Raw genomic sequence first — 21,894 nt, forward strand, 5'->3', positions numbered from 1 at the left:
TGTAGTCTTCTGCCCTCTGTTTTCAGGTACTTTGAGCCTGGGGCTTAACTCAGAATATAGCTTTTAATCTTTTTATGTACTTTTAAACATTCATTACTGTGTAACAACATGGTTTATAAAAAAGCTCCTGCTTCCACTATGAAGTGCCATGCATAAAAGAAAAAAAACCCCATCTCCACAGTATCAAAAATATATAGATATTCCATAAAAGCAAATATTCCTAATTAGCTTATCTGCTTTAGAAGTAGCATTTTTTTTTCAATAAAAGTCCAGTTATTGTACACATTTTTTTTTTTATGCTTGTTTTTGCAGAACACTTCCAAGCCCAGTTGCTGGTGTTTTATATAATGCACCTGTATAGAGATCAGGGGTGCAGAGTTCTTCTGTCAAGTAGATTAGTTACTTTAGCCTTTGTGAAATGTCTTATCTCACACCTAAGGAACAACTCATGTCCGTGAATGCTCCATGAACAATAGGACCAAAAGGATAATGTAATTATTAGCTAAACAAATCGGAAAGTAGAAAATCCTAAATTTTGCTTTCATTATTGAAAGCAATGTGATTAATTCTTTATCATTGTAGAAAGCTCAGTTCAGGGGATTAAATAAGATAATTATGTATACAGTTGTGATTATTATGCAGTAGTGGTGCCCATCTCTGACTCTGGCTGTCATAATGGATATTTATACAAAATAAGCATACCAGGTAGAGCTTTTATTTGGGCAAGTCAGTGGTGTCTGTATAATGATGCTAACTTCATAACAGCAAAAGGTTAAGAGAGGTATTGCGAGTTGATTTTGATCTGACCCTCTGAACATGTGAGCAATTATTAGCTTAGATTCTGAAAAGGTCTTTGGCTCTTCAAACAGCCACACCCTTTCATGGGATGATGTGCAGTCAGATATATGGTCTGTGGCTTATGAATGACTAACTTCCTCCTCTAATCAGGAGTAATATGTAGGCCTCAGACTCACGGTCTAAGTCCAGTCTAAATACTTTGTTTCTGTCACTTAGGAGGGACTCAAGTTCAATGTTGAAGCTTCAGGCAGCATGTCTGATAGTCAACAATAAGTCTGGAAAACTTAACAAGCTTCTCTCTGCATTTTGATCAAGTTATGACAAAAGCTGCCTCAGTAATTGCATTTTCTGGACTTTCGAAGTGCAATAAATTGATCTATGCTACAAGAAAACCCACACATGCATGATCTCATCATGCATGTGTGGGTTTTTCTCTTTAATGTTCTCAGGTTTCCTTATACAGTTTAAAACCATGCATATTATTTGATTGGAGAGTCTAAATGGTGACATGCTATGATTGCGCTTCAACTACACTACATAAACTGATTAGGACAGAATCGTTTTTGTCCTTAATAAGACAAATGTCCCCAGATAGTCACAGAAAAAAACAGATAAATAAATAACATTCATCCACAATGGATGAAACCTTTTGACATAATTAAAACAGTTGAAAGAGACCATTTCTTAATCACATATAAGATGATATTGAACATTGCACACCATTATCTGCTTGCATTAAAAATATAGAAGTTTATTGGCGTTAGTTTAATATGGGTATAGTTTGGTCAATAAAGAGGGATTTTCTATACTTTCCAAGAGGGTTTCTGTTATTGCAGTTTCCTTAAGTTAGTATTTACAACCAAGCAGCAAAGCCTGCTGGCAGGCAGCGTTTTTTCCAAAGTGCAGAAAGGTGGAAGACTGCTCCTTCATTGGCAACAAACAAAAAACTGTTGATTTCTGCAATACTTCTTCGAAATCCTTTTATTGCTACCAAGAGTATTCCCTGTACCTTTTCTTTCCATTTGCAACAAATTTTCTATTCACACACAGCACTGTTTTGTAAACTCAAGCCTCTGATGAGTGGGTAGCAGGTCATGGTGCGTACCTGTAAAAGCTAAAAGAGCTGTAATTTCCAAGACATTTCCCTTTTCTCGCAATTTCCTTCATTCCCTTTTGGCCTCGGGTGTGTTGTAAAGTCAACCTTCAGTATTCACATTCCACCAACAAGTAGGAAACCTGCGTGTTTGGATTTTAACAAATGTTTAAAAAGGTGAATATCTGTGAGGAGCACAAAGGCACAACTTCAACAAGTTAGAAAAAGTGTAAAGCAAGGGTGACAGCTGAACTTCCTTTTGCATTGCCTTGGCTCTTTCGTTTGCCTTTCTTTACTATAAGGAGCTGCAGCAGAGCCTCTCTGACTGGATTTACAAGGCTTCAGGAAAACAATGGAGCGGGTCATTCAGCGAGACTTAAACGGGGGTTTAATAGCTTGCTGTGTAAGTGTTAAACAGGCCTGAGAGGCCAGTTGACTAAGGAAGGGAGGAGAGAAGGTGGCCTGTGCCAGCTGGTAGCACTGGAAGAGAGGCATTCATTTTAAAGTCCAAGTCTCTGGGCTGCTGACTTGTTGAAGAGCTTTACTTTTCTCTCGCTTCTAGGAACATAAATATAGAGTAAACACCCTGCAAAATACATACTGACCTTCATATGTGATTGAAAATTACCAGAAGGAATGAAATACACTTTCTTACAAAACATGACTGTTCTTGGACCTGCACAGGATCTATAAAAATGTATTTCTGACTCCCACAACACAACACAGATGACTCAGATATGCCGCCCCTGCACAATCTCAGGCTGTTATAGTGCATGTGTATGTTGTTTCTAGATGAATGTAAGTGGTGATTACTAAGTATGAGGAACATGTAATATCTGCTAGGAAATCTACTGGGAAAACAATATAGAACATTTTCCAATATAGTCTGATTATGTGCCATTTACCAAAAGATGAATCAAGCAGAGATACTTCAATGGCAAGGATATAGAGGAGTACTTAGAGCTTTAGAGTTAAAAATAACACGGTTTAAACATTTAAACGTCTCTGATTTAAAGTTCACTTTTTTATAGATGTAGACCATTTAGAGTTTCTTGTTTCTGCAGAAATGCACAGGTAGTTTCCTCTGTAGCGTTAAAATCTTATAGTAGGAATGACATCCGTTCAGATTCTTTGTGGCTTCATAAAATGCAAACTGCTATAATCATGACTTTCTCATATTGTAATTTACGCAGGTGATATTTTCTCTCTCTGTTTAGTCTACATCTTTAATTTATGGGCATAGCAAGAGGAAAACAATGCTGTGTTTTCACAGTGAAAATGTCATTACAATAGCTTCACAGCAAGGAACAGAAATGAAGAAAGCACTAAGCTTAAAGTTTTCACACCGCAGCAGTTATGGTTAAATTGTACCCACATTGTTTTGGTTTTTTTTCTTGAATCTAAATCTGTAAATGGAACTAAGGTAAGGGTGATGTCCAACCTCAAAGACTTAATTAAAGGGAAATCATCCAAATACCCGTGTAAACATTCAAAACACTCACCAACAGTAATAGTGCTTGGTTACTTAACTGTAAATGAAGGTTTTTTTCCCCATTCAAGGCCTGGGGCATAAATGATAACCAGCATACTGTATAAAGGGTGAATCTGGCCCCTTCACTTGTTTTTGTTCTTAGTTAGATGAAGGCTGTTGTAACATCTAATTCTGCAAAGGGTAAACATAAGCTTTTGGCACAAATAAAAGTGCAGGCAAAAGTATCCCAATATGGACACCAATAGCTTTGCAATATATATATATATATATATATATATATATATATATATATATATATATATATATATNATATATATATATATTTAAGTGTTTTTTTAGTTTTTTTAAAGCTCAAAAATCTCCAATTTGGATATTAAATCACTGAAATAAAGAACAAAGTCCTGTAATTAGTAGAAGTTTGTTGACTGCAAAAGGAAGAAGTAGATTGAATCATAAAGCAGCCCAACGTTGACCCAATATGGTGGCTGGATTCTGCATGCATTTACGGTTTTATCCGTTTTTGTTGAACTAATCCCCCTAAAACAGAAATGTTGAAAGAGTTAAATCAGCATCATCTGCAAGCTTCTTTGACAGATTTTGAGAAGTAAAAAGTTTCATTTCCTTCTGCCATCAAAATTGATAAAACTATTTTTGAATATAAGCTAAGTGCTGCAAAAAGTACACTTTGCTTCAGAACTTGTTGCACAAGCTGTTAATGTTAATTTCAGGCTCGTTTAATGAGAGCTAAAACCATAAGGCTGTGTTCAGTGCAAATGATGTGTTTATATTTTTTTAATTTTTACCTGGCCTGCCTGAAAGTGCTTTCACTGCAATGATCCACTTCATGTGCATAAATATGTAAACTTGATTTGAATTTGTCTTTTAATTGTCATATTTCAACTCTCCTGACTTCCAACTGTCTCTGCTAAAAGCTCTCTTTTAATATGGGCCATTTGATTAGCTGGCAAGGGTAGGATTAGAAGATGGGCAGTGGGCACCAAATTCAAGAAATAAAAAAGCATTTATGTGCCACCTTAAACGTGTTTTCTTAAGCTATTTTATATGACAACTTAGTTTCTTTATTTTTATCAAATAAAGAAACTAAATCAGTGTCAATGTAATTTTGTGAAATTTTACAAGGATCATATACATCTTATTAAAGAAATAAAACCAATGGGACTTTAAAAATAAAAAGTTAAAAGAGACCGATAGAGCAAAATAAAGTGTCCGCAGATAATTATTAACAGAGTGAGATCTTTCAACACAAAGTTACCGTCTTTTAGTTCTAAAGACATCAGCAGTTTTACAAGGTTTGAAATAATCTAGCCATATTTTCCAGAGCAAAATTGTTGAACAAAATTGTTTTCCTTTTTAATTAACAAAACTATTATTAATTTGATTGTGTAAATGAAAGGTTGGTTGATCCTGTCATAATCGGTTTTTGGGCAAGTTTTTTTTTATTATTATTTACTGACATTTTGCTAAGATGTTTATGAGTTTCTAATAGGGAGATAGATAGATATTGGGTTATATAACCAAGGTAGATAGCTTTACTCTATAAGGTAATGTCTTAAATATATTTTGAAATATTACAGTATTTACCTGTTTCCAGTAATCTTGAATGACAGGGCATTTTCAGGATATATGATATATATGATAATGATTAGCAATCTCATTTCTACAATTTCTCCAGCAGATTGGAGGATTAACGTCATAAAAAAATTACTGATCAGGTGAAGTAAATCATTTTATTAGGTTTTTCCTCAGAAATAATTGTCATCTTAATAACTTACCACATATCAATTGATATTATACATTATTTTTTGTTGGGCTGCTCAGTGGACCAGTGGGTAGCACTGCTTCCTTGCAGCAAGAAGGTTCTGTGTTCAATTCCTGGCCCGGGTCTTTCTGCATGGAGTTTGCATATTCTCCCTGAGCATGTGTGGGTTCTCTCTGGGTACTCTGGCTTCCTCCCACAGTCCAAAAACATGCCTGTTAGATTAATTGGCTTCTTTAAATTATCCCTAGGTGTAAGTGTGTGTGTGAATGGTTGTTTGTCTCTGTGTTGCCCTGCGATGGACTGGCGACCTGTCCAGGGTGTACCCCGCCTTTCGTCCATTGACTGCTGGAGATACTGTAGGCAACAGCACCCCTTGCGACCCCAATTGAGACAAGCGTGTCAGAAAATGGATGGATGGATTATTTTTTGTTGTCCACTCCTCCATGATTATTTTTTTCATTTTGATCATCTTTGAAGAGTATAGTAACTTTAAACAAATCAGGCTTTTATATGTGAATGAGACTGATGTGATATNCCTGCGATGGACTGGCGACCTGTCCAGGGTGTACCCCGCCTTTCGTCCATTGACTGCTGGAGATACTGTAGGCAACAGCACCCCTTGCGACCCCAATTGAGACAAGTGTGTCAGAAAATGGATGGATGGATTATTTTTTGTTGTCCACTCATCCATGATTATTTTTTTCATTTTGATCATCTTTGAAGAGTATAGTAACTTTAAACAAATCAGGCTTTTATATGTGAATGAGACTGATGTGATATCTTTGTCTGAATTATGGACTTTTGTAAATATTTAATTAGGGGTGCATTTTTGACAGGGAATGGCTTCAATTTTATTTATATATAACTTCTTATGTAAATAAATCTTGATTGTAAACGGAAATTTTCTTTTCAGGTATTCTTAATTTCAAGTCAAGTTCTGTATGTTTTTATTGTACACACGTCAATAATATCTTACTAAGAAAGAGGAGTATAGTTCATATGCTTTCTGTGTGTGCATTGCATCCCGCCTCAGGATTTCATTTCCCTATTTTAACTGGTGAGATGCGACACAATGACAGGCTTGCTCATGGTACCATTCATGCAGAAACCACCACTGTGATCTGTGCAAAACAAAATTTGCAAAAGTGGCAAACTAGAAATGTGGATGTCTATTTTCAAAGACATCATTATATCATTACAAGTTCGGAGGCATGCATTCAGTAAGTGCCACCATCACTCCACTTTGATTCTGTATTTTGACTTTATGTGAAAGATATCCAATCTATTGAGTTTAAAATTTTCCTCCAAATGGATAGAATAAGAGTTAAATTCAAAAACAATAAATAACAATATTTATTCTTAAAAAAGCTGAAGATCATGAAGGTTTTTTTAGTATTTGGTAAAATTGCCTTCAAACCGAGTAACATGGCTCTCCATTGTGTGCCATTAATCAATCTTTTCACAGTAATTCTCTAAAGAAATGGCCAATTCCTCCTCGGAGAAGTGGTGTAACTTCCAGCTGTTTGTAAGTTGCCTTACCTAGACACACTAAACTGATATCAGAGTGCATGGCTACTTCAAAACATTTTTAATTTTAACATCTGTTGATAATTTTTTTATCCTTAAGCCTTAATTTTCTGACAAATGTCTTGAGAACTTGCTTTAACTTAGTTGGTATGGTGTTTTCATACTTGCAAGGTTCCCCTTTTTTCTTGCAAATGCAAATGATGCTAAAATCCTTTCTTACTTGCTTTATCAATGCCATCTCTCTGTAAATAGAGAGGTGCTTCTTTGTAAAGCATGAAATTTCCAAGGAAGCTTCATGTTTGATTCTTTGCTCAGCTCCATATCATTGCCTGTCTGTCATCCGAACAGCAACTGTAGCTTTCTAAGAAATAAATCAGACTGTCAGCAGCAGATGTTAAATCTAGCTTTGTTAGCAGGTACGTCTCAGGCAGTTGCAGTGATCTCGCAGTGCTTATGAATCTTTTGTATTCTGTCTGAAGATGTTATGTTTAATTTAAATCAAACAAAATGGTTCTGTAGAAGTTATTAAAAAATAGTTCAGTAATTCTTAATATTTATGAAACTATTTGTTGTTAGCCATAAGCAGATACTGGAAAGCATATCAATTAAAATTAATGCCCCTGTAATAACAATTCAAACACTTCATGGTGGTGTTTGAAAGTGTAACTGTGTTTATTTAGAAATTAGCCTAAATGTCTCGTCTGAGCGGAAAAGGCGGGTGGTGAAGTCACTTAGGAACTTCTCTGATTCAGGAAGGACAAAAAACAGATTGCCTTCAGCTGCAGTTCAGCTTTATTTAATGCTTCATCCCTCATCTCATTCTTTGAATCTCTGTTGTAATGGCTGCATCCCTCGGGAACCGAGCCTGAGAGACGGAGCAAAAAGAGGATGTGGCATTAGACGTTTGATTGATTAATGTGCCACAGGCCTGCATGACTCGTACTCACAAGAAATCGAGAGTGAGAATGAGAGATGTAGCCGTGATTAGAGCTGCACCTATTGGCTTATTGGATCATATTTCTTCCTTTTATGAATGCAAAAGGAGCAGACAGTCTGCTGAGGGTTGGAAGTGGAAGTCTGGGCACAATTGCTACACTGCAAACTCCTATGAAAATCCAACACTTTGACTTGCACAGCTGATGTCTTCAGCAGATGTAGTTCCATCCTGTGTGCTATTGTTCACATAGCATTCAGAGTCAGGCCAGCAATTAGCTTGTTAGTTGGGCATGAGAACTGGCTAGAGGCGATCCCACTTCTCGGCTTCCCTTCTCTGGGAGCTTCTCTGGAAAACTACTCCTGTTATGTGGGTGTTGTTGGAAGCCAAAAATACTGAAGACTTCTAAAGAAAAAATGACAGATTTGCTTCTGTGCAGTGATAATTTCTACAGCACTTCTTTCTTTCTTTCTTTCTTTCTTTCTTTCTTTCTTTCTTTCTTTCTTTCTTTCTTTCTTTCTTTCTTTCTTTCTTTCTTTCTTTCTTTCTTTCTTTCTTTCTTTCTTTCTTTCTTTCTTTCTTTCTAGGCTACAGTGTCTGTTTAGATGATTATTTTAAAATGTAGCTGAGCAAAGCATCAAACCATGGAGCTTCCAAAGAAATGATTTGATTCACAAAAGAGCACCTCTCTATTTATAGAGAGACAGGCACAGATATGTGTCTGTTTGTGTGACAGGGAGCCATAATGACAGACTGTGAAACCAAGAGCCAATAAAATACGGAGGATGATAATATAATCAGAGCAGCCTTGTGGCCTTGAGACCCAGACTCAAAGTTTCTTAACTGTTTTTCCTTTGAAGGAAAGAAACCACTTCTGTATTAGAAAAAGAAAAATCAGGGCGAGAGAATGTGGACGGAGCTGGCAGTGTGTAGCTTTTCATTTCACGGCTTTCAGTCAAGATTGACGGGAAAGTGGAAATTTAACAAAAAAAGGACACTTTGTAGGTATTTACCGGGTACGCTGTCGTTAAGAAATAAAATATACACAAGCAGTTACGATCAATATTTCTGCACATTTGATAATGTTTCTTAATTTGCAAGATATTACAGAAGCCTTCTTTACCATATTTACAATACATAGCCTTGGCTCTTTATTTAAGAAAAGTCCTGGACCTAAAACGCTGTCACCACCCTTAACATCATCTGCTAAACATGGAGATGGCTGGAGTGTCTGTCTTCGTCTACATCTTCCTCTCTATCATATCTCACTACATCAACAATGTCTTTTCTTGGCCAAGTCTCAGCATGGCAAAGCATCGTTCTACAAAGAGAGATGTGCCTGCAAAGAACGTGAAGGTTCCCATGCTTTATCATCCAAATATTGGAAACTTTCCTCAGACCTTCTTCTTAATTTGTTAGTTTGTGTTACAACAATTTGCAATGCTGTCCTCTCCTCAGACTATTCAATCTACCACTGACATGTTTACTCACTTAGAAAAAGGATGTGATTCTAGGGTTCTTAACCTACTGCATACTATAATCTGTGCTGTTTGGGCTTTTGCTGCCACAGTTAGTTGAAGACAAACTGCTCAAATTTCATTACTAGGGAAGTAGCAAACAGGAAAAAGAAAATGGTGTTACAAACACTAAGCAGGCAAAGGTTAACTAAGATATAAGGTAGAGTTTCAGCTGCCTCTGCTACTAAATTAAAAGGTTTCTCTCGCTGTAATTGGACTCATAAAGTTGTATATATTGTGAGCTTTGGCCTTTAAGGCACTTGGTCTGCTTGACAGGGTGTAGTGTAAAAGTCTAAGCACTCTATTCCCAGCTTTTACCGCTAACTAATGACCAGGAAATAACTGTGGTTCGCTGACACTCATCTAAATAACCAGATGCACACACACATTTCTGCTTTTGTCTTCTGACTTTTAAAGACTACATTCTTTCATCTGATGCTCAAATTTTCCTCAGGGCTAAGCCTGTAAAAAGTTAACCTAAAGCTGTATTGCAAAAAAATAAAGTTTAAAGCAGTAAAACTGAAGCAGTTCTTCATAGCTGTTTTACTTTTTTTCTACCTTGGAAATGCTACAATCAGCAAACTTTACCTCCAGCTTTGCCAGAGTTAAGTGTGAAAAGCTGTGTGCACAACTGCCTCCCACCTCTTGTTTCTGAAACATACTTTAGCTTCTTTTTCAGTGAGCAATTTTAGCTTGATTCCATCTGGATTTGCTGTAGTAAGCGTATATTTTAGGAAAAGGTAGCTAAGACCAACCCAGATGTCGGTGGCTTTCCACACTTAATTGAAACCTAAAACTGAACCTGAATAAAACTGTATTGAGCATATTTTACATAAAAAAAACATATCAAAACGGTGTATATTCTCTAAAGTTATTGTATTAAGGTCCTTATTCAAAACACATTCAGACCAGGCATCTGCAGGGACCCAGCTCTTCATTCACACTCTTCATTCAGCCTTCTATGAATACACGACACACCCAAATAGTATCATGTTTTAATAACGGCTCTGCAATGGGGGGGGGGGGACTGATGCCTTCTCAAATGTCTAACCATACTTGTAAAATGCCACTCAGTGATTGTGTCTGTGCATGCGTGCATGTGGGCACAAGCGGAAAAAATGTTCTCGCAGTGACCTGGGAGTTGTAGGAATAGTGTTTTGCTGAAGCGATGGGAAAACCACGTTCTCCGGCGTCGTCTTTTCCATTTACGACTGAACGCCCTCCCTATTTTTTCTTATTCCTCAGTGTTGTAGTTTTTCCAGACCCAGATCTTGTTGTCTTGAATCTGTGTACTTAAAGACACGTCGGTGAGCCCATAAGTACACATACACGCATTCATGTGTCGGTTTTAGTGCAGACTTCATCTGTGTGCCAGATTAAAGGCAGAGAAGGGAAAAGTAAGATTGCATGGGTTTGTGGCGCACAAGACCAAAGGAATGAAAGAGTACGCCTGGAGTGAATGCGGGGCCGACTTATTCTCGCTGTCTCTCATGTGTGAAACATGTGGCCAGTTGGCCGTCATGAAGCAGAAGCCCTAAAAGCCATGTTTAGACAAGAATAGATTAATGTTAATTTGGTAATTACACAGCATAGCACTATGACTCTACTTCATAATGTGGCAAGCTTTACAATAATTCTCAGAGTTACGTCTGAACTTTAACTAGGCCATTTTCACACTTTTACACTTTAATTCCAACCACTTTGCAGCTTCTGACATATGTATTTCACAACTGCTATCTTTTTAGCTCCATTCTTTCATCAGCTAAAACCAACTCCCTTGACTCTGCTAAAGAGAGGGATCCCCACACCATGTAACATGTTTTCTGCCATATGTATGGTGAGTCATTAACACACATAATCAGCTAATGTGGGAGAGCACATTTTATTAAGGTGTGTTAAAGTAGGGAAGGCTGAACGCAAAGTTTTAATTTCTAGAAAACTTCCAAAACCTTTCCTTCTGCTGCTCAATAATTTATTACTGCATGTTTTAGTCTGTAAAACAACAACAAAAATCTCAATAATTGTTTGTGATTGTGGCAAAATGAGACAAAGATCAAGCAGCGTGAACTGTTTTTTTGTTTTTTTAGTAAAGCTACTGTTATTTGCTTTGCAACATAAGATGAAGATTAAATTTTGGTTATCAAACAACATCTGCTGCAAAGAGTTTGTGGTAGAAGCACATCAGCAGCCCTCATGCCCTTATGGGCAGCACATCTATTATTACAACAACCAAGCAGCTTCTCTTTTCAAAAACTCTAGTTTCCCTGGAAAAACTGACAAAAAACAAAGTGCTGGAAATAGTTCCACAGATGGCTGATAAGGGTTTGGTGCTAAGAGGCTCATCCCAATGATGAGTCAACTAAAAGTTGGCGGTGGGTTGATTATTCACTCTTCTCACACATAATATAACAACTACAAATGATTTTCAACAGGATGTAAGAGATATCTGAACAGCCTGATAGATCAGAGAAATGCATTGTCTAGTCTGTGTGGGCTTTAGACCTCCATGAGATCATATGTGCTGACTATGAGGGTCTAAAGTATGAAGAATAAAAGGCAAAAGTTATCCATGGGTACAAAAATGGACAGAGGCTTGCTCACTGCATGACTCAGCGATTAGAAGTATGGAAAAGAAACTCAGACATTTCAACATCTTTTTTCTGAATCCGCCATTGTAGCATGGCATAGACAATTCACATTTTCAAGAACACCTGCTTGCTTCTGATGATTTCCTTTAGCTAACCAATGAGTGTTTGACTTACATGACTCATCCAATCACACAAATTTTCACTAGATGTGGATGGAGCCAATGATCTGCATTGGATGGAGCACATGACGAGAAATAAATATTTATAAACATTAAACCGAAGCGAGACGAGCAACGTTTGTTTTAAAAATGTAAGGTATAGAAAGTACAGATAGTTGTGTGAAAATGTAATGAGTAGAAGTCAGAAGCAGGAAGAAAACTAAGTAATGGAGTAAAGTATAGATTCCTCAAAAGTGTACTAAAGTACAGAAATGAAGTATTTGTACTTCGTTACTTGACACCACTGATTAATATTATCACTAAAAAATTAGAAGGGCTATTAATTACTGATGCAGGCCAGCTTTTTTTGTTATCTAAGCGTTTAGCTATATTGGTACTAAATTTAAGAACCCTTGTTGAGGTCAGACTTCGCTCAGTTTGCTCTTTATTCTTAGTGTTTTTCCCACTGATAACTATGAAAATCTGACTTCTGAGAATGAAGAGGATGCACTACTGTTTGTCCTCTAAATCAGCCAGGTACCATTAAAATGCATTTTCTGACCTTTTCAAAGGAGAACAGCTTGATATATGTATGAGGGATTGTATTATTATTGTGTTGTACTTTATTGCTAGAGTAAGGTAACATATAACTAACATATATTTCATATAAACTACTTCAGCTTATAATCTTATTATTACCTTATCATTTATGACCACTTTGTTACTCTTGGTTCTCTAAACATTTACAAGGAACGCAAATACTTTTAGTAGTCCTTTTAGTAAGTTTTTTACTACATTTCCTCCAGTTGTGAACCACATCCTCGTATTTTGTTATGGCTTATCTAATAGAATACAGTGCACAACTCAGCATGGAGTAAGGAGGACTCTGTCACAATGGCTCAGAACATTTTATTGATAACATCTAAATTTGCAGCAAAAAGAATAACATAGCCTAGATAGCTTCACCACTGATTTGGAAAATACATTCCCTGAATATTCTGTGTGGAAAGGTTTTTGTGAACATGTAAAGGTTTTTTTATATATAAAAGGTTAGTATTTGTATTTGTATCAAATCAAGTAATATCTCGATGATCAGGCTATGTTTTGATTTGCAGTTTTCAGCGGTTTCAAAAAAACAGAGAAAGCAAATCCCACATATATAAAAACAACTTTTGATGGCTCAGATAATGTGGAACTGGTTCCAGCAAAGCTTTATCAACATTTTTAGCTGGGAATGCATTACAACCTAGCAAGCTCTTCTTGGGACAGATATTTGTGCTGTGTTACCATAACTGCCCAGGAGGCTTCATGTTTACATACAACAAAATACAAAGTGCAAACATTGAGCTACCGTTATTTACTGTTTCGATGTGCATGCACGCGTTGCCAGACTAGTTTCCCCTCAGGTGATTGAAAACTGTATTTTCCTTGCGTCAGCAAAAGCCTTCTCATGACTTCAACTTCTTAAGGTTACCTAAAAACATCATAACCCTTCTGATGTGTTGGGCTCAAAATAATGTCTTGATATATTGCATAAAAGTAGCTTAATTAGTGGCTCAATAAACAGAGAACATGCATCTTCTCTGTGTTCAGCATGGCCTTTGTGAAAAGTGAAGAAAATAAGCTTTGATTTATGGCTCATGGGCTCAGATGTGAAGGTGAAATAAATTCAGCGCAGAAACGTTCTGCACAGCACAATTATCAGCGACTCAAGGCCAGAGCTGAAGGCTGACGAGTGAGAGCCACCTGAAACAAAATCCCTCTCCGTGTTTATACTCCTGACGCCATGGAACAGGGTATGTACCCGTCAAGCTGACCTCAATCACACATGCCTCATCACCATAGCAAAAAATAAAACAGTCTGAGTAGGAGTTTGAAAAAGGGTTTCAAATAAAGTTCTGATTTTGGGATTTGAGCAAATAAATTGAGCCACAGTCCTGTTCCTTTCACTGACTGCAGACTAAGGAGCAGGAACTGCAGCACAGGAACAAAACATGATGCATTCTGAGAATGAGTCAGGGCTCTAGCTGCCTCTTGATCTGCAGAAATATTCTGCCTTTAGAGCCCTTTTCAACATGAGCATTGAAGGTAACTAACAACAAGTTATCCCTGCTACAAGCAGGTGTGCCTTCTGGAGGTATTTGAAATTATTGCTACATGCAATGCTGGGGCGGCACCAAAAACAAAATCCAGAAAGTTTCAGAAATGTTAATGGACTGTAGAGCTTTCAAGGTGGTGCTGGGATGGAGTCGGGAGAGATTAAAGTGAACAAAACAATCTTAAAGCTCTGAAGGACAACAAAAGGAAATAAATAAATAAGGAAATAAATGTAGGAACTATCCCTTTAATAATTCAAAGAGAAATATACTAAGCTCTAAATATAACAAAATACAGCAATGGATCTTGGCTATAAATGTTTCACCATCTGAAAGTTTGTTTACTTCATCCAAAAGTGTGCAAGATTTGTGAGGAAAACTAATTTGCAGGTTGAGAAGCAGATTTGAAAACATAGACTGAGCCTATAAAACATGCCAGATCATCTCTGTTGATGCCAACAGTTTGTTCTGTTTTTAAATCTTGTTTTGCTGTTCATTGGATTAAATTACTAGAGCAAGAAGAAATGGTTCAAATCAGGAAACTTAGAATGTATTCATGTATTAACAGAGACCTCAATAGTAAATGGGAGCGCCCCCTGGAACCTCTGCCTGGTGCTGGAAAACAGCTTGATCAAACCCTGCTGTGGAATGGCATCCAGTTCTTCAACCAGCATTTTTTGGCACCAATAAGCTGATATATTTTTGTTTGCTTCTCTGATTCTTTTTAGAACTAAACTAGCGACTAAAGTGAAAGTTCTTTTCAGCTGCAGTTTGTGGAACAGTCTCCCACTATCCATGAGGTCCACCAGAAGCTAATTTTAAATCTATATAAAAAAAAAAAGAAAATCATCTGTTTTCTTTGGCTTTTAATGCTTGTGAGCTGGAGCATTAAGCCAGCAATGTTAATATATTTGTTTCTGAATTATTACTTTATTATGTGTTTTTTACTGTTTTTGCTTTTACAATTTTATTGTTTGTTTTTTTTTTAGTTGTTTTTTTTTTTTTTTTACCGTTGAAGCACTCTGGTCACTTGCTGTGCATAATAAAGATTGACTGAGCAATTGATTGATTGACAAGTGTTTAATGGGGTAGAGGTCAGGAGTGCAGGCTGGTCATATGTTCCTCCACATCCATATTCTGGAAGTAATATCTGATAACTAACTACTCGGAAGGGTTTATCAGAGACTTTTAGTAGAGATGTGGGACTGCCATCTTAATATCTCTCCTAATACCCTCCAAAAGGGATCAGTCTTGTTTTTGCAGTAAGGGAGGCTCTGCAACCAAAATTAGAAAGAATCAACCAAACACTGAACTTCCTGGTATTTTTGTGTTTTATAATATAAATGCATAAATTTAAAGCTATAACAAAGCGTCAGGTTCCTCTTCCCTTTCAAATAAACCGAACGACAGACAGACAAAGGTCCAGATGGACAGACAGATGGTTCATTAGAGCATAATTAATACAGAATGCTTTATGCTGTCCAGGAGAAAGGCCACACCAACATCAATATGGTTAAAACAATAATAAAAAATAGAAAAGAAAGCAGTTTGAAACCTCAGGCTTGTTTCCTAATTTTGCACAGTGAAAGCCCTGTGGAAGATCAAGCAGATCTCAGGGAGCTGCGTGAACAGCAACAGGAGAGAGATGTTTCACTTGTTGATGGTGATGAGTCCTGCAATTTGCTGTGGTTTTATTCAAAATGTTCAAGCTCATAATGATTCTGCATTCTGCTAAATCCCATCTTGCTTTAAATAATAACACTATGCACACTTTAGATAACAGCCTGCAATAAAAGCCCTCCTGAATGTTTAATGTGTAACTCTCCTCATTATTGCTATAAACTTTTGCCCTGTGCACTCACACCATAAACCTCTCTTTTATTGAAACAACACTGAATATCAACTGGAAAACATTTTCATGCTCTCACAGGGTGGGTAGCATCCGGAACACAGCAGAGGATCCAGGCGGTTGGGGATCTTGCAGTATCTCTGTAGTTGGATGTGTTGATGAAAAAACCGGCTGCACGTGTCAGAGCTTGCCTGTTCCTGGTGGTGACTGAGGCAGCTTTCACCCAGATACCCAGTGAAGCTGTGCCTGTCACCAGCATCAAAGCACGTCTTTCCAAGATCTCACAAAGCATCAGGCATTCATTGAAGTTATGAAAAACCTCACCTTATTTTGCCATCTTGGGAATAATCTGATAAATGCTGCAAATAGTTGCATCTTTCGGTGTCTAATAACTTTTAAACATAGCTGAATATGTTTTTTTTATTCAAACTGATAAACTTTTTTTAACTCTTATATTGAACTAATATACTTCAAAGATGAGTGTATGAATATAAAATGAGTCTTAAAGCTTACCTGCAGAGATGTCTCCGTCACTTTGCTCTCCAGAGTCTGAATCCATCTTTTCCTTCAGGAGGCACGGAGGCTGCAGAAGCTCTCTTAGTCCTCTCTCTTCTTAGTCTCTTTCCTCTTCAGAGAAGAGTAGGCTTCTTAACCCAATAGGGAAAGGAAGACATAAAACGCAACTTCTGGTGTTCTCCCACTTAATGAGCTCAGCTTTCTCTCTCAGTGTGGATCTTTGGACTTCTGAGAGGAATGCTGCTGGTTTGCTGAGCTGTCCTCTCTGGGTTTTTTTTTTGCACTCCCTCAGTTTCTCCTTTTACTTCTCCCTCTCATCTACTTTCCCATTTCTGATACTCCCTCCCCTCTCTTACTCCAAGTCCGTCCCCCTCTACATTTCTCCCTCCCCTTTTCCTGCCACTCTGTCCCTCCTCCTCCTCCTCTCATTTGGTGCTGTCACACTCTTCTCCCACTCAAACTGTGTTTTTTTTCTTTACCTCTCTCTGTATGCTGTGAGTGCTGTCTCTTCCTCTTTCTCTCTTCCTCTCTCCCTCCCTTTCTGTCACTGGGTAAGAGTGCTGCCTGTGTTTCAGCACAGCAATGGGAAGGACTTATTCATGGGGACTTGAAATGCAACTGCTGCAGCAAAAATCCCATGACCTTTCAGAGCTGGATGATTTAAAATCAGGAGTGGGTTACATGGCATCAGATAATCAATGATTGGTTCAGAGATGTTCGGAACACTTGTTTTATACAGATCTGTTTGATGATTCAAATCTGAGTTAATTGCATCCATCAGTAATGACTTGTTGACTGACTTGTTGATGCCTTGCCTAATACACCGCACACTTATATATACAGTGCATACAGATAATGGACATTTATAGATCCTGCCAAATATGATATGCTCTCCGGTAAAGGAAGGGTAACATAATGGATGGATTAGCAGAATGACTATCATTAAGGAGTCTTGACAATTAGTGGTTTGAAAAAGAGACCTAGAAAGCAAAATATTCCTCAGCTAATCTCAGTACAACTATAGGTGTTTTATGAAGACTTTGGAGATTTGTTGGTAAATTTACAGTTTTCTGAAGCCTATATAAGACACAGGTCAGGGGTAATGTTATGGTGGGGTTTAAAGCAGAATAAGGTCATAAAACTGTATACTGAGCTTTGAATATCTACTGTTCAATTCATCAGCCTTTTATAGAATTTATGTCACAACAGGTATTAAATACCTGTTGTGACATTTTAGCTGCTATATGTGGTGCAGTGGGTAGCACTGCTGTGTTGCAGCAAGAAGGTTCCAGGTTTGATTCCCAGTCTGAGGTCTTTCTGCATGGAGTTTGCATGTTCTCCCTGAGGATGCATGGCTTCTCTCCAGGTACTCAAGCTTCCTTTCACAGTCGAAAAACATGACTGTAAGGTTAATTGGCTTTTATAAATTCTCCTTAGGTGTGAGTGATTGGTTGTTTGCCCTGTTTGTCTCTGTGTTGCTCTGCGATGGACTGGCGATCTGTCCAGGCTGTACCCCGCCTCTCGCCCGTAGACAGCTGGAGATAGGCACCTACGGTGGCCCTGAAGTGCAAACTGCAACTACAAAGGAAAGACACAATTATTAGCTTCACAATTATTCAATTTATTAGAGTATAACATAAAATATCTAGAAAATAATTCTTAGTATAGGTTTGTAGCAGACAAATCTAGAAAAAAAATTATTGTGGTAATGCATTTGTAATGCTCTGCAAGTAAGATTTGATTGGCAGCATTTTAAAGTTCATATATAAGAAGTATTTTTGCACAACATATTCCACTTACTAAGGATCAGACCAATTTAGGAAAGATTTGTAGAGATGAGGTAAGGATTAATGAAAGCATTTTAAAGAACATAGGTGTGGTAGAAGCTTCTCTTTCAAACCTAAATGAACATGCTCATCTCATCAGTTTGTGGTTGCTTAGGAAACTCCAACTTAAAAAAAATATTTTTTCCAAAATAAATCATCTTCTTTACATATTTACGCCATATTTACGCATTTGCCTCAAAAGAATGTCTTTTGTCCATAAGGTGTAGAAATGCAAAAACATCACCATCCCATGTGCTGCTGGAGTCTCTGAAAAACTTAAAGAGGATTTTCTCCAAACACAAAATCCCAGTATATTTCAAACCAAACAAGACCCTTAAACAGAGACTAGTGCATCCTAAAGACAAAACCCTTAGACCCAAGACGAGCAGAATGGTATATGCAGTTCAATGCAGTTAGGAATGCTCTGATCTTCATATTGGAGAAACCAAACAACCTCTTCACGGACGCATGGCTTAACACAGAACCTCCAACGGGCAAGACATGGCTGTACATCTACACCTTATGGATAAAGGACATTCTTTGAGGAGTCACTTCATAACTGGCTGGAAGTGCTCTCTGCATCCTCTGGCATGGGAGCATGCTCGGAGCTCATCTGCCTGGCTGTGTTTCCTGGACAGGGCTGCCTGTGGAGCTGTTTACAGTTGCCTTTTGTATCTCTGCTACTTTCTGTATCTCTGCTTCTGTCTCCTTGAACCCCAGTCAGCCTCAGCAGATGGCCGCTCACACTGAGCCTGGTTCTACTGGAGGTTTCTTCCTGTTAAAAGGGAGTTTTTCCTCTCCACTGTCACTACAAGCATGCTTAGTGTGAGGGATTGCTGAAGAGTCAATGAGTCGATGCAATCAACTGGTTTTCCTTAGATACAAAACTTTGTCCCTTGAGATGACATGTGTTGTGAATCGGCGCTATATAAATAAACTGAATTGAATTGAATTCTGGGGGGAACATCTCTGATTACATTGAAGATCCCTAAATGACTTACAGAGACATAATTTCCCAACCCCCCAAAAAACACAAAATCTAGTTCTGTGTACATAATATTTAATGTAGCATATTGATAAAATTAACCAAAATATTGTTGTTGTCCTTTCATTGTTAATATATTTAAAATATCAACGTTTAAAATTGGTTACAACATTCCAATTTTGAGTATTACTGCTCCCACAGTCTGTTTTTGAGGGAAACTGCCTGTGAATTATCTCCACATGGGATCAAATGGAAGTGTTGGCTACAGGTGTGGCCAATGATTGGCTAAGTGTGGCCCTGGCCACCCCTGGCCCCCCATCTAATCAGGCCCCTGCGTCTCTCCTGGTGTTCTCACACAAATCCCACACTGCTACTGTATGAGATCAGAATGCTGTCTCCCCAAACCTCTGTTGTCTGGCAGATTTTGTTTTACATTTGTGATGTTACAGAGGATTCAGGAAACATATAAATGTTACAAAATATTATAATGTTAATTTAGCAAAATATGGGACCTTTAAATTCATCCACAAAAACTGAAAACTGAGATATAGTTTCATTCTGGAGTATCTTTACCAGTCAGTTATTATAACCTACTATATTGACCCCATGGTGAAACATTTGGGTAGCATTTCATAAACCAATAATTATGGTATGCACTTATGGCTTTTTCAGCCTGATTTAAGCTTATTTTGTTAATCAGGTTTACTATGGCATGACTCATCAGCACGACCGTTGAAAAGTGTCTTGGGCTTCAGATATATCACATTTGCATATGTGTAAAATGATCTGTTGTTGGGTTTCGTTTTAATCCACATAAATTGATTTTGCTGGATGAGGCTGGGCGGTGTGCTGGGGCGGGTGGGTGTTCATTCGATGGTCTGACAGAATTTATAGGCATTACCAACGTCCCAGGTGTGGACCTGACTGTTGCTCAGCGTGAACACTGGGGACCAGATGGCATTAGCTTTCCTACTCACTGCCCGAGGCTCACTTATCTTTGACTCTGCATGCATTTGTTGCCTGTTTGCGTGTCATGATGACTCGCTTCTGCAATACTGCAGAGGAAAAAAAAATGCCAGTAATAACAACAAGCTGCCCTTCTTTGATCCTGACAATCTTCTTTGACCTGATGTACAATGGAGAGTGGATGTGAGTGCTGTTTGGGCATGTATAGAGGCACACATTGTTCCTGCCCTGACATAGAAAAGCAAACTTATTATATGATTGTATGCAACACCACTTTGTTTGTTGGAAGAACCAAAAATATGGAACCAGAGCTGATTATTATCAGTGAGCATGGGACTTCACATCCTATTATCTGAGCTTTAACTTTATGCTTGAAAATGACACAAATTCAAGAAACTAATGAATTATTTTGAATATATTATTATTAGATATATCTTACTGTAGAATTTATAAGTACCGAATATTCCAAATGAACCTCATCCTTTGATTATTAAGTTAAACAAACATCTCTTCCTACTCATCTCTTTTCCTTGGCGTTTGACACGACTTGTGGTGTTAATCTTAACCAGTCGTGTTAAGTTATTTTTTTGTTCTTATTTTCATTTTGTTATATGCAATTAATGCTTTTCTTGTTTTTATTTAACTTTAGTCATCTGGGTCTGCGTATTGATATGCTATTGTTCATTGTATAGGACTTTTGATCTTGGAAACTTTTAAAGTAATTTATAAATAAAGTTGGATTGGATGAGATTGAACATCCAAAATTTTCTATGTAGGTAAAGGAAAAATCAGCCAGAACACATGTTAACAAAAATTAAATAAAAAAAAAGCAAAATAAATGAACAAAAAAATGAAACAGGATGTCTATAAAAAATTATGACAACGTTTAAGCTCCGATAGCTTCTAGTCTCTAGTCAGTGGGTGTTTGTGCAAAAATTGTTTGAAAAATTACATCTTTTTGTGTCACTACTGTTTCATTATAGAACATGAAGGCCTTTTTTACTCCGTCCTTTACAGGATGAAGACCATAATACAACTGATACAGAGTTGGCCCTGCAGTATCAAATCACCAACTAAACAAGTCCTGTTAATGCTGAAACCTCTGCTCAACCTGTTTTTAAAGTTTATTTTGGTCACTTTGGGATATTACCTGCATCTTTTACAAAAGGGAAAGGGCATTTCTCAAAGCAAAATGGTTCAAGTAGCAAAACAGGATAGAATATGGACAAAAAGTGCTCCCCTTTTAAAAGAATCCATGTTATATGGCTAAAACATTATTATGTGTGTCAAGTAACATGTCACTGCCATAAAAAAAGTCCTTATGTCAGTGGGTAAAGATTAGAGTGTCAGTTTGATCCGTCAGATTTTCACCAAGGGTAAAAGGATGTTGTTATGTAAACTATGTGTAAGGATTTTATGACATTTATTAAGTATTGTAGATTATATCTTTGTGTATGTCAGAGATTGATTAAACTGGACGAGATTCTAATTTAAATTCTGCTGTTGGTACTGTAATATGTCGATACAGAAAAAAATGACAGCACTGCATAACACACAAAAAATAATAACAAAGTGTGAACATGGGATAATCTCCTTTGGGAAAACTTTACATGCAGTTCTGTAGGAATAACAGTGCAGTCTTCCTACACTCTCTGACGTCAGCGTCTGTTAGGCCACATAATCTCCAAATTAAAACTAATATCTGCTCTTGCATTGCAGAGTGGAATTGTTTTTTTGTTGCTGTTTTTTTTTTATTTTTTTTTATCCAA

General features: G+C 37.4%; 1 protein-coding gene across 1 annotated transcript in view; it reads right to left on the reverse strand.

Moving 5' to 3' along the window:
- tnfaip8l3 (TNF alpha induced protein 8 like 3) overlaps nt 1-16,666 on the reverse strand; it is a 29,818-nt gene extending 13,152 nt beyond the window's left edge. Inside the window, exon 1 of the mRNA XM_015375599.1 lies at nt 16,346-16,666. Within this exon, the coding sequence (XP_015231085.1) occupies nt 16,346-16,391 (46 nt within the window). The 5' untranslated portion in view covers nt 16,392-16,666. The remainder of the gene's footprint in view (nt 1-16,345) is intronic.
- Between the last annotated feature and the right edge of the window lie 5,228 nt (nt 16,667-21,894).

The sequence above is a fragment of the Cyprinodon variegatus genome, unplaced genomic scaffold (assembly GCF_000732505.1).
Source record: "Cyprinodon variegatus isolate N-32 unplaced genomic scaffold, C_variegatus-1.0 Scaffold122, whole genome shotgun sequence".
NCBI lineage: Eukaryota > Metazoa > Chordata > Actinopteri > Cyprinodontiformes > Cyprinodontidae > Cyprinodon > Cyprinodon variegatus.